The following is a 15,216-nucleotide window of genomic DNA, read 5'->3' as shown; positions in this document are numbered from 1 at the left end:
ACTAAAACAGCAGTAGCAAAGCCTTCATCTCCTCTTTACTATCCCTTTCCACTTAAAACCAAACAACACAGATTTAGGCCTTTAAATCACATGGATTTTTATGATGACTGCAGAACTATGTGCCCTGTGTCTTTCAAATTTCCAATCTCCTGAAGCAAGCAGCATTTACCACTTTCCACAGAGTCCTTGTAGCAGGGACAAGTGTCATCTTGCATTCTTGCCCATCCTGCTTGACTTCCTGTCATTCTTTTTAGCTGTTCTTCATATCTGACCAGAAAGTAATGTGTAAATTACTGACTACTTGCTTTATCCATGTAATGCTCTTTACCTTCTGCACACGGATGAGCTTCTGGATTTGCCCTTTTTCAGAGTATCCACCCTGTGATTTCTCTAAGCCTTAGTGTGTTTTCAACCATGTTTAAATGAAGGAAAAAAATGTAACTGACCTTTAAGACTAATGCAGGCACATCCAACAAATGACTGGTATGCTCCATTAGCTCACCTGCAAGGCTTAGTTTGGGTACCACACGCAGAGGAGGGTGTTAGCTTAGGTTTTCCTCCCCATAAACGTGACACTGTGGTGCAATGTGATACTTTATGATGAAGTTGTGTTCGAGATGCTGTTATTCTTTAATTATTTATTTTTTGTAAATTAAAGGGCAATAATGAGCAGCCTGTTCAGACCAGCAAAATAGGTCTGGGTAGAAGAGAGTATCAGAGCTTGCAGCATCGCCACCATTCTCAGCGTTCCAAATGCCGGCCACCAAAAGGCATGTACCTGACCCAGGAAGATGTGATAGCTGTGTCCTGTAGTCCCAATGCAGCCAACACAATTCTTAGACAGCTGGATATGGAACTAATCTCGTTAAAGCGACAGGTACCATGGGTTATTGGTCTTGTTTTGTTTTCACCTTAGATTGTTCTGATTGTAATGATTTTGAAGATTATCTGTGAAGATTCTGAAACTCCTGTAATGTGAGTCTTCCTCATTTTGTTCCACAGTTAACCACCAGAAATGCTGGACACTAGTTAGCTTATCCAGCTGTTATCTGCCTTGGTGGATAACATGAAACAATGGCTTCCTTTGAAAGAAGCAGCGGGGGTGTAGGGGGTCATATGGCATGAAAATGATGTTAGAGATGTAGGAACAGGAGAAAACCAAAGACACTTCTCTTTAATTTACTTTGCAAGTATTTCTGTAACAAGTGAAACTAAGACCAATGAATCAGAAGAAGTTACCTTTGTTATGCTTAGAATTGTAGCTGTTTTTCTGGATATCCTTCCCCACATACCATGAAAGTACTGGTGGGGAGGAAATCATGGGCCTAGGTATTTCTTTTTGAACTGACAAGACTCTTACTTTAGGAAAGCTTTATAAAGTCCTCACCTTTAGGAGGACAGTTGCATGCATCCTCTGCATGAGTAACTTAGCTTGACACAAAGTTGAAGCACAGAATCTGTTCAGCTTCTAAGGGTACAGCAGTATGTGCATGCTTGCTTTCTAGGAACAATGGGGATGCAAAGGCAAGGCTTATCTCCTAGAATTTCTGCCTCCTTATAGACTGCTAAGAGCTGACATGTTGCAAAATCATGGAGTGAATAAAGGGTTTCATGGGTTTTTTGCTCCCTTATATTCTTTTACAGGAGAAATATGCTTCTTTCTGTCACAGCAGGACTCTGGGGCTAAATAGCATAGGTGGGTTTCACTCTTTAGCCTAAGTGTAGGTGAGTTCCAGCCTTGAGGCTGTGTTTCTCTCTTTTTTTCTTGCAGTGATCTCAGAGGCGCAGCCTTTGGAATCTCCCACTGAGTTGTCTGCTTTTGTGTCCATATTTAAGAGCTCTTTGTAATAGCTGTGCACCATAGTATGCAGAGCTACTTTCTTACCTATGTTACCTCATGTGCATTGCTGGCAGGTTTAAATGGCTAATGGGTATGGAATTTGGAAGCTCTCTCCTTTTTATAGATTAAGATATTTCACTTAAGTATTTTAAACCCTTTCAAGAATCACCCTTAAAGGAAATCATGATGGTCTAAGGTCAATTAAAAGCAATCTTTCAGAAGAAACTAGCTGGAAACATCTCATAAATCTTTGTTCTTTTTCCCCAAAGGGTGGGTTTTTCTGTTGGAGCAGGAAGAAGCTAATGGTTATGGTCCACCTCACTTAGATTTCTAAGAACCAAGTTTTATGTCTAGAATATTCTTCATCCCTCTTCAAGAACATTACCAAAACTCGTTTACCATGTCCTACTTTTAATATTCCTGCAGACAAACTGTTCTTTTGAAAGACTGGCTTAAATATTTCTCTCTCCATAGTAAAACTGTGCTGTATTTCTTGAATTTATTTACTTATATTTAAACAGTTAAAAGTAGTGAAGCCTTAAACTATAATATTTCTCTTTCTGACTTAGGAGGTACACTTGTGGCAATCCTAGTGAAGATATATGTGTAAAGTGACCAACTTTCTTTGTGGAGCTGATTAACTTTGTTGTTTTTGACCAAGGTTCAAAATGCTAAGCAAGTAAACAGTGCACTTAAACAGAAAATGGAAGGCGGGATTGAAGAATTCAAACCTCCTGAGGTAAGTCACAACAAACGCCAGAACTTGTGGCCTTGCGCTTGCCTTAGGGGGAAGCTAGAGGAATGTTTTGCTTCAGGACTGTTTGCATTTTAGCAGCAGCTTCAGCAAGAGCTGAAATTGAGTCCTGATATGATCTGATTTTATTTTTTGGTCTGGTTTAAAAGTAAATATAGTCCTGGTGGCTCAGTTGGTAGCCCACCAGGCCCTCAATGGGAAGGTTGTGAGTTCAAGCCTGCAGTGGGCAGTAGTGTCCTCCCTACTCTAGTCATGAGGTCTGTGGTGACAGGTTGGACTCGCTGATCTTTGAGGTCCCTTCCAACCTTAGGAACACTGAATACTGAAATAATGTAGTCTGCTAGCAGTTAATTATATGTTTCTGTGTGAAAACCTGACTATATACATTGGGGTTTACTATTGAGGTTCTCTTCTTGCTTGATTTGAAGGTTTGGATATGAAATATAACAGGAATGCCAAACACCAAGTCCTAGATAAATTAGATAAATCTAACTCTCCATTCAGATTCCATCTCCATAAAGTTCACTGGCTTGTGCTTAAGTTATGGTATAGCTGATACTGAGAACTGCAATAAGACAGAGGAAAAACTATTGATAGAGTTCTGAGCTCAAATCTTTACATGCTATTTCCTCCTCATGAGAGTGATCTTAAACTCTACTCTTATTACTCGAGGTGTGGCCTAACCAGTGCAGTGTACAGGGGCAGAATGACCTCCCTGCTCCTGCTGGCCACACTCTTCCTGATGCAGGCCAGGATGCCATTGGCCCTCTTGGCTGCCTGGGCACACTGCAGGCTCATATTCAGCCTAACTGGGCCCCTCAGTTTAGGAAGGATGTTGACTTGCTGGAAGGTGTCCAGAGAAGGGCAACAAAGTTGGTGAGGGGTTTGGAACACAAGCCCTATGAGGAGAGGCTGAGGGAGCTGGGGTTGCTTAGCCTGGAGAGGAGGAGACTCAGGAGTGATCTTATTACTCTCTACAACTACCTGAAGGGAGGTTGTAGACAGGCAGAGGTTGGTCTCTTCTCCCAGGCAGCCAGCACCAGAACAAGATGACACAGTCTCAGGCTGTGCCAGGGGAGGTTTAGGTTGGAGGTTAGGAAGAAGTTCTACACAGAGAGAGTGATTGCCCATTGGAATGGGCTGCCTGGGGAGGTGGTGGAGTCACCATCACTGGAGGTGTTGAGGAGGAGACTGGATAGGGTGCTTGGTGCCATGGGTTAGTTGTTTAGGTGGTGTTGGATTGGCTGATGGGTTGGACACAATGATCTTGAAGGTCTCTTCCAACCTGCTTTATTCTATTAAATTCAATTAAATTCTATTACTTAGAAGCAAGAGATTTTTACCTGTGTTGCAAAGGGTAGTGCAAGTAAAACATGCTATGATGCTTGTGTATTTTGGAGCTGTTTAAACATTTGAGTGACTCTGTGCCCTTTTTCTGTCTTTACTAGTCTAATCAGAAAATCAATGCCCGTTGGACCACGGAAGAGCAGCTTCTTGCAGTACAAGGTATGTTAATAGTAGTGACTTGAAATCTGATGCAAAGGATTCAAAGTGGTATTCAGGCTTGTGTTTATATTTCCCTACAATGAAAAGCTGAACTTGCAAGACTCTGGTCTTGCAAGGTCACTGAGAAAGCAGCAAAACTAGTGAGAGTGTCTAAGGAATTCATTCTAGCAACATGACACTAAATGTTGCAGTTCCCAATACTGAATCTCAAACAGAGAAGCTAAGCTGGGTTTCAGAACTGTAGTAGTACCACAAGAAAGTCCCTTCAATCTTCTTGATCACCTTTACATGATTTTTTCTGGAGTGGAAGATTGAAGTAATAATTTCATAGTATCATAGTATCAGTCAGGGTTGGAAGGGACCACAAGGATCATCTAGTTCCAACCCCCCTGCCATGGGCAGGGACACCCCACACTAGAGCAGCCTGGCCACAGCCTCATCCAGCCTGGGCTTAAACACCTCCAGGGATGGGGCCTCAACCACCTTCCTGGACAACCCATTCCAGGGCTTCACCACTCTCATGGGGAAGAACTTCCTCCTCACATCTAGCCTGAATCTCCCCACTTCCAGCTTCATTCCATTCCCCCTAGTCCTATCACTCCCTGAGATCCTGAGCAGTCCCTCCCCAGCCTTCCTGTAGGCCCCCTTCAGATCCTGGAAGGCCACAATGAGGTCACCTCAGAGCCTTCTCTTCTCCAGACTGAACAGCCCCAACTCCTTCAGTCTGTCCTCACAGGAGAGGTGCTCCAGCCCTTGAAGCACACACTAATGTTCTGTATTCATAAAGCAGGAAAAATCTGAAGTCAAAATATTTTACAGTTACTTTGTTCATGAGGGACTTAAAGAGCAGATATCTACCCAGTGGAGGCCTTTTTGAAGAGTTTGAAGCTGGATATGGGTACTGACTGTCTTAGTGGAGGGGGAAAAAACCCAAACATTTCTAGTAGGCTATTGATACAGCTAATGTGCATTGATGTGAATGAAAACTGACTCTTGTTTTGCTCTAAAATGCACTGCCTATTCAAGGTACATGCAAGGGAAGTATCTGGAGAGCCTAATGCTATCTTGAAGATACTCTGCTGTATCTCTTTTAAGATAATATAATTAGCTCAGGTATGCACATCTACTTTATTTCTCAGCATTCTTCATCTTTAAAATGAAAGTCTGGACTTCAATAAAAAACCTGCAGCTGGATCTGGATATCAGTGTAAAGTTGTCAGGTATGCCATACCTGAAAAGGTATTAGCCAGATAACTCAACCTAAAGTTAGGTTTAATTTGATGGATGAATAGAAGTGCTGAAGAGGCTGATGAGTTTGAAATCACACCTCTCAGCTTACATGCCTCGCACTGGTATGTGCATCTCCAAATTGGTTTGTGTCCTAAGTTCATCTTGTCAGTACTGCTAATAACCTCGTTTTCATTTTGTTCCCAAATGCAGCAGAAGGAGGTGCTTACCCTTAATATGATAGCCTAGTAAATAGAGTGCTTGCTGGACAAGTGAGCAAAATCCAGATTTCATCATGCCTGCCTTAGGATGAAAGGGTTCAGACTGTCTTGCATTTTAGTTTAGTTATTGTAGCTCTCACTGAGCATCAGTTTGGAAAGTGATAAGAATGCATTTACCTTTCCTTAAGCTATGGCAGTATGTGACTGACAAAGTAAAGAATAAAACTGGAGCATGGGCAAAAGAGAACAAGGGTTGTTGATGGCTCCCTGCAGAGGAGTCTTCTGGTCAGTTCTCTAGGGAGTGCTGTGTGTTCTATAAGGCTAGTCAGCTTCAATACTTAGGGGTGAGGTGAGCCCTGGAAGAAACATGTTCTCACTGATTTCTATGTGCTTTTTGTATGTGCTGTTTCCTTGTTAGACCTCTTCCTTTGCCACTGTATGAAACAGAAATGGCAGAGAACCTTAACATCATGGACAATGTATTGCTATTACTGTCCCTCCCTCATCTAGTGCCTGGTAGCAGCATCTCCTTCCTGGAGTGAGAGTATTGTAGGTTTTATCCTGCTGTCCCTCAGTCTAAGAACCCTGATGTCTTGCTTCAAAATAATTGCTTGAGCTAGTAGACTTGTACATGAAGGAGACAAGCTGTCTTTTGCCCTGACTGTTCTTAGAAGAAAGCAGCCATGGTGGCAGTGCTAAAATCTATTGTAATGTGTGTTGGGCTTGAACTTGCAAGTGAACTTGAGCACGGGCACGTTTAGTTTGTACACTTTGAAACAGATCTGTTTTATCAAATGTATTGATATATTTTGACATGTGCTTTTAATGATTTTGCAGAAAGCATAAGCATGACCAGGTGGGTGGCACTCCTGTGATTTGTTCCCTTTAGTTCAGACATTAAATCCAGTCATGGAAGTCATAGCAGTGCTTTGCAGTGACACAATCTCTGATACTGGTTTTTCCTAAACATGAGCATCTTGTTATCTGTCAGCTCAAGATAGTGGCAGTAATTAAAGAGGGGATGATGAAACATCCCACCTTAAAATAGAGCTAAGTGTGTTACCTTAAAAGCAGTGTGGCTGCAAGCAGCGGGCTTGTGGACTCAGCCTTACGTCTGAGCCAGTCTTCTGCAGTAGAATTTATTGGGTTGCTGTACAAATTTCTGAACAGTTACTGAAAGTAATGGGCCAGTTAATTACTTGATGGTTTTTAAGCTACAGTGAGTACAATCAGGATCTCAGCTGTATGAAAATTGCAATTGCAAAAATGTTTTGGACAAGTCTCAAAAGCATTTTAATCAAACAGCAGTGCCTGACTTTCATGGAGTTGCAGTGGAACAAAGTCAGTACAACTGGGGTCTAACTCTACATAAGGTAGTTGCCAAGAGCACTGCAGTCCCATCACGTTGAAACTGCAGATCTGATCACCCAGAGGTTGCCATTAACTCTTTCTGCCTCGTTGTGGTGCTGTATTTTACTGCTTTGGACCCAGGCTAGTGTTTTGTGTGCCTCTGCAGCTCAGTGAGCACACAACATCATAGTATCAGTCAGGGTTGGAAGGGACAACAAGGATCATCTAGTTCCAAGCCCCCTGCCATGGGCAGGGACACCCCACACTACATCAGGCTGGCCAGAGCCTCAGCCAGCCTGGTCTTAAACACCTCCAGGGACAGAGCCTCAACCACCTCCCTGGACAACACATTCCAGGGCTTCACCACTCTCATGGGGAAGAACTTCCTCCTCACCTCCAGCCTCAATCTCCCCACCTCCAGCTTCATTCCATTCCTCCTAGTCCTATCACTACCTGAGAGCCTGAGCAGTCCCTCCCCAGCCTTCCTGTAGGCCCCCTTCAGATATGAAGAAGCATAGGCAGCATGCAACTTGGATTTGTGAGATTCTCTGAGTTAGGCATTCAAGATGAAACATTGAGTGTGTGCACATCTTCAAGTGCATCTTTGCAGCTGAGCAAAGTTCTGAAGGACTTGAAGAATTGCCATGATCAGGGCTATTTTCAAGGGATCTGGAAGAAGGATATTCCCACATGTGAATAGAATAGAATAAACCAGGTTGGAATCAAGATCATCACGTCCAACCCATCATCCAACACCACCTAAGATACGCAGTTTTCAGCTTTGCTTTCAGCAACCCATTAAATTTATTCTTACTGAAGGCCAGATTAAACACTTTAGAAAGAATCTGATGTTTTGCACAGAAGTGGTATGAGGATGTGCAAGTAATGTTTGGAAGGCTTGATGGGTTGCCATCAACTCTTACGGTTATGCCAGCACCTTATTCATAAGTCTTTCACATGCATGCACTGAATATGAAGCGAGTAGTGCTGTGTGTAGCTAAGCTAAGGAAATTTTGGGGGTTTTAGGTATTTCTTCTAGCTGGAGTCTCAGTAAAGGCATGATACACTGTTTTCAAGTTGTTTGGAAGCAGGCTCTAAGACTTTTTCCTTTTGACAACTTCAGCTGAAGTTAGCCGCAGGTCGGGGGAAGAGAGAAGTACAGGCAGCGTAGTAATAAAGGCTGAAATCACTAAAGGTCTGAATTAGGTTTTGAACAAAAATGTGCTGTTCTGCTGGACACTTTGTCCAGTTGAGTTGTACAGATATGTTTCAGTGGATGTTTAATGATCACTTCAAATTAGTAAGAGTAGGACAGCCGTAGAATATTGAAACCCTGGCGAGTGCTTTGTGGGCACACGCAGCTCTTAAGGGGTGTAGGTGATAACCTTGTACAACTGACAAAATGCAGAGTCAGATCTCTTTGTGCCTGGGTATGTGCCCTCCCATGTGGCTCTGCTAGGTCCCTTTGTTCTCTTTCCAAGGTTCTTGCAGTGGGGATGGTTGGATTCTTTTGTATGCCCTAGAAAAGTTCTTAAATAATGTAGCTGGGCTGTTGACAGTTGAAGCATCAGCTCCAGCCACAGAAATTGTTACTATCCTGGAGCTGAACTTTCCTCTTAAATTGCAGTGAGTATACATTACCATATCAGAAGTGCCTGTTAATGACTGAAGCAGAAAAGAGCCGAACAAGCTGAAGGTCAGACTCTTCACAATTAAGTTGAAACGGAACGCAGCTTTCAGATTTGAAACAACTCTCACTTTCTCAATCCTTGGCTTCACTTTCTGAAGTGAAGCATGAAATCTGGCATAAATTTCTTTTCCTGTAATGAGACAGAGTGCCTGTCCTTTAAGCACTACAAGCTGCTCTAAATGAGTTTAGTTATCATGAGCTTCCCAGAAGAAGTCAAATTGTAATTCGCTCGTGCGTAGCTGAGCACAAAAAACGAGTATCCTGTTTACCCAGTCTGGAATAAAACTGGTTTATTTCCTTCAGTCTCCCAACACTTTGGACACCTGTGATCAAAAATACACTTTGTGCAGCTAAAAGCTGTTTTCTGGGATGCTGGAGAGTTTGAGATTTTGTTTTCTTAAGCAGGAGAGAGAAGAAACTAGATCCAAACTCTAAATGCAACTGAGAGAGAAATCAATAAACTTTAGACTATCATTCCAGTTTTAGGTTGCAAACTAGGGAGTGTTGCACTCAGGTTTTTTGCATGCTTTAACCAAATGTAGTTTATTAAGTAGTACATATTGGGAATTTCCTGTGAAGTATTGTGAAGTGTTTGTAAGCAGAAGTGACCTACTGCTATCAATAGGAAGATGAATGAAAAGAATGATGCAAAGATGTTCTGTCGTTGCTTCTTGCTGATCCTGGAGGCTTGTGCTGGGCTGTGTTGCAAATGACACAAAGAGCTTTTATTTGCTTGCATTCTCCAAGATCATTGTCCCCAAATCCCAGATTCTTCTACCCAGATCAAATGGTTGATGAAAGTGTTAAAAATACTTTGTCAGGTGAATGCTTGCCAGTTGCTCTTTGAAGCCTCAGTAGAGCATGTTACAAGTACAGGAATGTGACTTATGGAACTGTGCCCGGCTGTTCTGCCCTGTGCTTGGTCCAGAAGCAACTGCCCTGTACCACTCCTGCTGCACAGGGCACGGAAATATTTGTGTGCAGACAGCAAGAGGGGAACCTGTAGAAGCTGTCAGTGTTTGGCACTCGACATTTCTAGTGTCATACCTTGTGTCTTAGTTTATCACAACATTTTCCCTACAACACTGAAGTGAGGGAAAAGCAACAAATGCAAAAGAAACCTTCTGGGTTGAGACAAAGAGTTGAGATAAAAAGTTTTACTGAGCAAGTGCCCAATTATCTTAGCCTGTTTGCAGAAAAAGCACAGCAGAAAGCAGCAGCAGCCACAAGCAGAAGCAAAAGCAAGCTACCTAAAACCCCAAGCCAGGTAGCTACTCCCCATCCCTCCCTGTCCCACTGCCATCTCAGTGGAAGAGAGCCAACACCCAAAAACCCCAGAACCCAACAGCAGCAACTGGAAGAGGAAGCCTCTTGTGTTACAATCTGAACTTTAAGCCCCATAATACTTTGCTCCAGCCAGCACTTTCATTTTGAAGCTGTCATGAGGCAGGATGGTTTTGAATAACAGCAGGTTAAAACTCAGCCTATGACACCCTGTTTACGGCTGTACACACATGCTCAGTCATCCTCCCTCTCCTGTCTTGAATGAATTTTGGGCTTCTGCCCTCACTGTAAGCACACTGAAACGCTTTGTCCCTGGTTGTAGGTTGGGAGAGCTTGGTGAGTAAGCCAGGATGTTTGAGAAGAGTGGGTAATGATCTTTTAATAAAGTTCTTGATTTGTATGTTGATAGCTGTGCAACTAAAATTTAGCTTGTTTTAATTGAGGCCTTCTCTTAGCTGTGAAGTCCTCCTAGTTAGCGAGTCCTTGATTTGGAGGTCCCATAGGGTCTCTCTATGAATACATCACACGTAGCTGTGTCTGACTGATCCTTCACAGCTATGTTATTTACTTTGCCTTCCAGGTGTCCGAAAATATGGTAAAGATTTTCAAGCTATTGCAGATGTAATTGGCAACAAGACTGTTGGCCAAGTGAAGAACTTCTTTGTAAACTACAGGCGTCGGTTTAACTTAGAGGAGGTATTGCAGGAATGGGAAGCGGAACAAGGAACCCTGGCTTCTAATGGTGATGCTTCTGCTTTAGGGGAGGACACAAAAAATGCTTCTAATGTGCCATCAGGGAAGAGCACTGATGAAGAAGATGAGGTGTGTTTTGTGTACCAGAAATAAGTAAGCATGGGTTGAGGAACAGCATTTTATGTAGTGATATAATGTAAGGTTAACTGGTGTGGAGTAGCAAACTGCATTCTAAAGTATGATGATGACTTGCATAGAACTTCAGCCAGTGTCATTAACCAGCTGGGAGCAGGACAGCACCTTTCATTAATGATGATCATTATTTATTGTTACAATACAGTTCTTGTTCTAGAAGACTCTTGCTTTGTAAATATTTTAGTTCTGCTGTCTATAAAGTTTTGGTTGGTGATTTCTTTTCAGTAACTTCTGAGGTTTTTGTTTTGTTTCTTTTAAAATGCTGTTTCCTGTGTAGTGGACAGTGGCAGCCCAACTGCATGGCATTGTGGCTGGGATGGCTGTTCACGCAGTCTTGTCTTTGTCCTTTGTGCAGGCACAAAGCACTCTGGCCACTCAGTGTTTAGGCCCTTCACCTCCAGCACAGGCATCTGCTCCGGCACCTACCGCTCCCATGGCAGCTTTAAATCAGCCGCCCCCATTACTTCGTCCAGCGCTTCCTGCTGCTCCTGCTCTCCATCGTCAGCCTCCCCCACTCCAACAGCAGGCACGGTTTATTCAGCCAAGGCCAACTCTAAACCAGCCTCCCCCGCCACTCATCCGCCCAGCTAATTCCATGCCTCCTCGTCTCAACCCAAGGCCAGTGTTAACCACCGTCAGCGGCCAGCAGCCACCCTCGCTTATTGGAATTCAGACAGAATCTCAGTCCACTCTGCACTGAAGAAATAAGCAGAATTACGTTAACTCCTACATTCGAAAAAGAAATGTATCAATGTACTCTTTTTGTTTTGTTTTGCTTTTTTTCCAAACAATGAAGGGGAGAAAGAAAAATAAGGCAAGCCTTCCCAGGCGGCAGACCAGTTCCAGGGAGGAGCAAGCTGACGGCGGAGCCACGCGCACGACCACCTGGACAAACGTATTTTTTATCTCAAGGACACATGCAGCAGAATAATGCCTACAGTGCAGCCCTCCTCCGTGTGAACAACTGTGGAAGGGAAGCTAGCTTCTCAAAGTGAACACATGTTCCACACACCGGGGTTTTGTTCCACTGATTTCTACTCTATTTATTTTATTACAATTCTTTGTAGTCAAAACATCTAACTACAGGAAAGTAGCCTGGCAAACCTAGGGATAGATAATGTTGTAGGAGACTTAAATGTAGTGGTGGGGGTGGGGGTGGGGGGGTTGTGTGTGTGAGTTTCTTTTTGTTATGTCTGTCTCTATTTTTTTGTTTAACCTTTTAGTGCAAAAGGAATGATGGCCTTAGGTTCAGATTTGTTGGCCCTGGTTAAATAACAGTAGAAGCATTTCATGCACTTGTAAAACGTAGTTCTCTTCTCTTTGTGTTCTTCCTAAAACACTACTTCTGCTTTGAAAAGGTACTGTGGTATTAAATACTCCTCTGAAAGAGTGTTCTGAAGACTCAGTGAGCTGTTGTACCAAACCTGTTAAATCTCACACGTGTTCTAGTCAATGAAGTTAAAACAGGAGCCCAGTTCCCTGCTGCAGTATCTCTTGTGGGGTGGAGAGAGGCAGTGACCCCCACCTAGGGGGATGAGAGGAGAGGAAACGTAGCAAGAGCCATTCATTTCATTTCGGTTTTCCACTAATCCTGTTGAGCTCAGTAGAATTTCCTCCTTCTTAGGAATGGCTTGTCTTCAGTTTGTGTTACGTTAGGATATCTTTGCCTAAGAATTCAGGATGGAAGTAGAGAGGTTGATGTTGATAGTAGAGTATTGTGGCGGTCGGGTTTCCTGCTGCCGGCCCAGTCTTACTGTTAAAAGGTTCTCTGTGATTTCTGCTGTGCCTGGCAGAGCTGATTTAGCTGGGTTGAGGCTGTTGTGGATTTTTCTTTTGGTTTATTGGCTAAATCTGTGTTTGAATATTATTGTTTCCAAGTTTTAAGGGGATTGAAAGGGCTTCTTTTCCCCACTGTATTCTTGTCTGAAACCTAGGTTTATGCCCAGCAGTGGTTTGGGGGTGGGGTCTGTTTCGTTGGGGTTTTAGTTTGTTGTTTAGGAGGGGTTTGTTTTTTTCCCCTGTTTTGGGGCTTCTTTTATTTTTAAGTAGATGCCTCTACCCTTCAAATAAACCAGGCTACAAATTTGAGTAGCACTGTTTTGAATGTGAATCAAGCTATTGAAAAACACTGCATTCTTGACTGTGTAGTAACATTCTTGTTGACTGCCCTGCTCTTTAGGAACTTGATTTTGCTTATCGCCAAAACGATGTTTGAACGTACTTTCCAATCCATCTTGTTATTAACTAGACTTGCCCTTGACTAAAGTGAGGCTGTTTGAAAAGAGAATGTGCTCTCCCTTGGATTTTTCACAGATAAGCTGGATGGTATCATGATCAGCGTAGCAGCTGGCTACAGCCTTTATGTGTAAAGGGAAGCTCTCTAGCATCAGGGCCTATTTCATCTGTAAATCTAGCATTAAAGTCGGATAGCTGTGGCCTGAATTGCAGTTAGTGTTGACTGTTATAGAATCATAGAATGGTCTGGGTTGGAAGGGACCTCCCAAGGTCATCTAGTCCAACCCCCTCTGCACTAAGCAACTGGATCAGGTTGCCCAGAGCCCCATTGAGCCTCACCTTGAATATATCACAAGCATTCAATAATTAATAATTATGGGTTTAGTTCTTCACTTAAAAACATTTTCAGCTGAACTTGAGAGGTGGTTTTTTTTTCCTTCCCCAACAGCTTTCCCTGGTGTACTGAGGTCTCATACAAAAGGTCATTCTTGCAGATTTTCTCTTGCAGCAGAGTAGATGCTTAACCACTGTGTGTGTGCATCAGATGACCTCTTGTCTAATAAAAGCAGCATTGTGAAAGAAGCACTGAGGAATCCGTGGTCACAAGTGTCCCCTCACGCTCACACACAGATCTGGCTGCTCTCCAGACGTTAAAACCAATACAAAGCCCAGTTGGTACATGTGGATGTCCTGAGTACCTCGGTTTCATTGTTAATAGTGGTGAGATACATCTCCAGGATTTGTTTTGTTCTCATATTTCCTGCTTTCTTTTGGGGTTTGTTTAGCATTGAGTCTCCCCAGTGGGTGTGTTGTACCTTTTGCTAAGTTTTTGTCTTGTCTCTTGTCAATAGACTTCAGTATGCAGAATGTTGGGTGTTGCAGTGCAGTTGGCCCCTGCTGACTGCTAGAAAACTGTTCAGTACATTGTAATGCCATTGGATCTTGTTTAACTATTCGACAACTGGGCAAAGGTGCTGTATTTGAAGGGGGGGGAGGGAGGGAGGGAGGGGAGGGGGTCAGAGAATGGGTAGTATTTCTTAATTTGCCTACACTGTAGCACACAGTAGGGAGCTCCTAGCATTTGTAGTACTCAAGTATGTACATAACAAAAATGTCTTTATTGTGTGCTTTGCAGACTATGTGCAGCCAGTTTGCACGTCCTGTTTGGGGGGCGGCGGTAGGGTTTGTTTTAAGCGGTGTTTTGCCTGGAGAGTGATAACGCTTGCTGCTTCAAAGGATTAAAGTCTCAAAGAAATCTGTGTCCTCTATTTTTATGTACCTTGTAATGGTCTGATGTTAGGGCCCTTATACTGTAATTCTCTTCTAAATTCATTTCTATTTTTTTAAGAATTAGAAATAAAGTTCTACAACGGCGTTGGTTTCAGTGGGGAATCTTTTCGTTTGGTTGTTGTTGGGTCGGTTTGGTTTGGTGGGGTTGGTTGGCGGTGTTTTTTTTCCCCCCTGCCATATCTGTCTCCTGTTTTGTAATGTAGTAATGAACTCTGACTTCAAGGTTGGCTTCATTTTTGTCACTTTAAAAGGAGAAATAATAATGATGTAAAAATGTTTGCACACTGAAGTTTGGCAGAGAACGTGTATCCTACATTGTTCAAAGCTAATGTAACTCTACAGCTTTTTGTACAGTTTATTTTAGTTAATAAAGCAAAATGGTACTTAAAAAAAAAATTAATAATAATAATAATATAATGACAGGTTTTACAAATGCAAGGCCTCATCTGGACACCATGGCTGTTAGGAACAGCACCTGGAAAAACGTGGATGTACAAGAACTACCAGATTTAATTGTTGCACTTTAAATAAGAATGGGTATGAAGTGAAGCAGGTCTTTCTGCATTAATAAAACAATCACTAAACATTGCACATCATAGTAAAGCAGTTTACTTTGTCTTACAGTGGCTCATGAGCAAAAGGAATTGCAGTTGCCTGCTTGCTTTTAGGGTGTTGGGACTTTAAAAGCAGTGTTCCTTCTGGAAACCTCAGGGTATGTAGAATAGAATTAACCAGGTTGGAAAAGACCTCTGAGATCATTGAGTCCACACCATGTAATCAACTAAACCATGGCACTAAGTGCCTCATCCAGTCTCTTCCTAAACACCTCCAGTGATGCTGACTCTACCCTCTCAACACCATCTAATCAACTAAACCATGGCACCAAGTGCCTCAGCCAGTCTTTTCCTAAACATCTCCAGCAATGGTGACT

The 15,216-nt window shown here is 42.8% G+C and overlaps 1 protein-coding gene across 3 annotated transcripts in view; it reads left to right on the top strand.

Annotated features, from left to right (window-relative positions):
* RCOR3 (REST corepressor 3) overlaps positions 1–14,004 on the top strand; it is a 35,668-nt gene extending 21,664 nt beyond the window's left edge. For 2 of the 3 annotated variants that reach the window (XM_068168764.1, XM_068168765.1), the window contains exons 8-12: positions 659–877; positions 2,502–2,579; positions 4,043–4,100; positions 10,453–10,694; positions 11,116–14,004. In XM_068168764.1, coding sequence (XP_068024865.1) covers positions 659–877; positions 2,502–2,579; positions 4,043–4,100; positions 10,453–10,694; positions 11,116–11,460 — 942 coding nt within the window. In that variant the 3' untranslated portion in view covers positions 11,461–14,004. The remainder of the gene's footprint in view (positions 1–658; positions 878–2,501; positions 2,580–4,042; positions 4,101–10,452; positions 10,695–11,115) is intronic. The other variant, XM_068168766.1, reaches the window with a different exon arrangement.
* The last annotated feature ends 1,212 nt before the right edge of the window (positions 14,005–15,216 follow it).

The sequence above is a fragment of the Melanerpes formicivorus genome, unplaced genomic scaffold (genome assembly GCF_026170545.1).
Source record: "Melanerpes formicivorus ecotype bairdi unplaced genomic scaffold, bMelFor1.0.p_v2 SCAF_157, whole genome shotgun sequence".
Taxonomy (NCBI): domain Eukaryota; kingdom Metazoa; phylum Chordata; class Aves; order Piciformes; family Picidae; genus Melanerpes; species Melanerpes formicivorus.
This window is presented reverse-complemented; position numbering and strand designations above follow the sequence as displayed.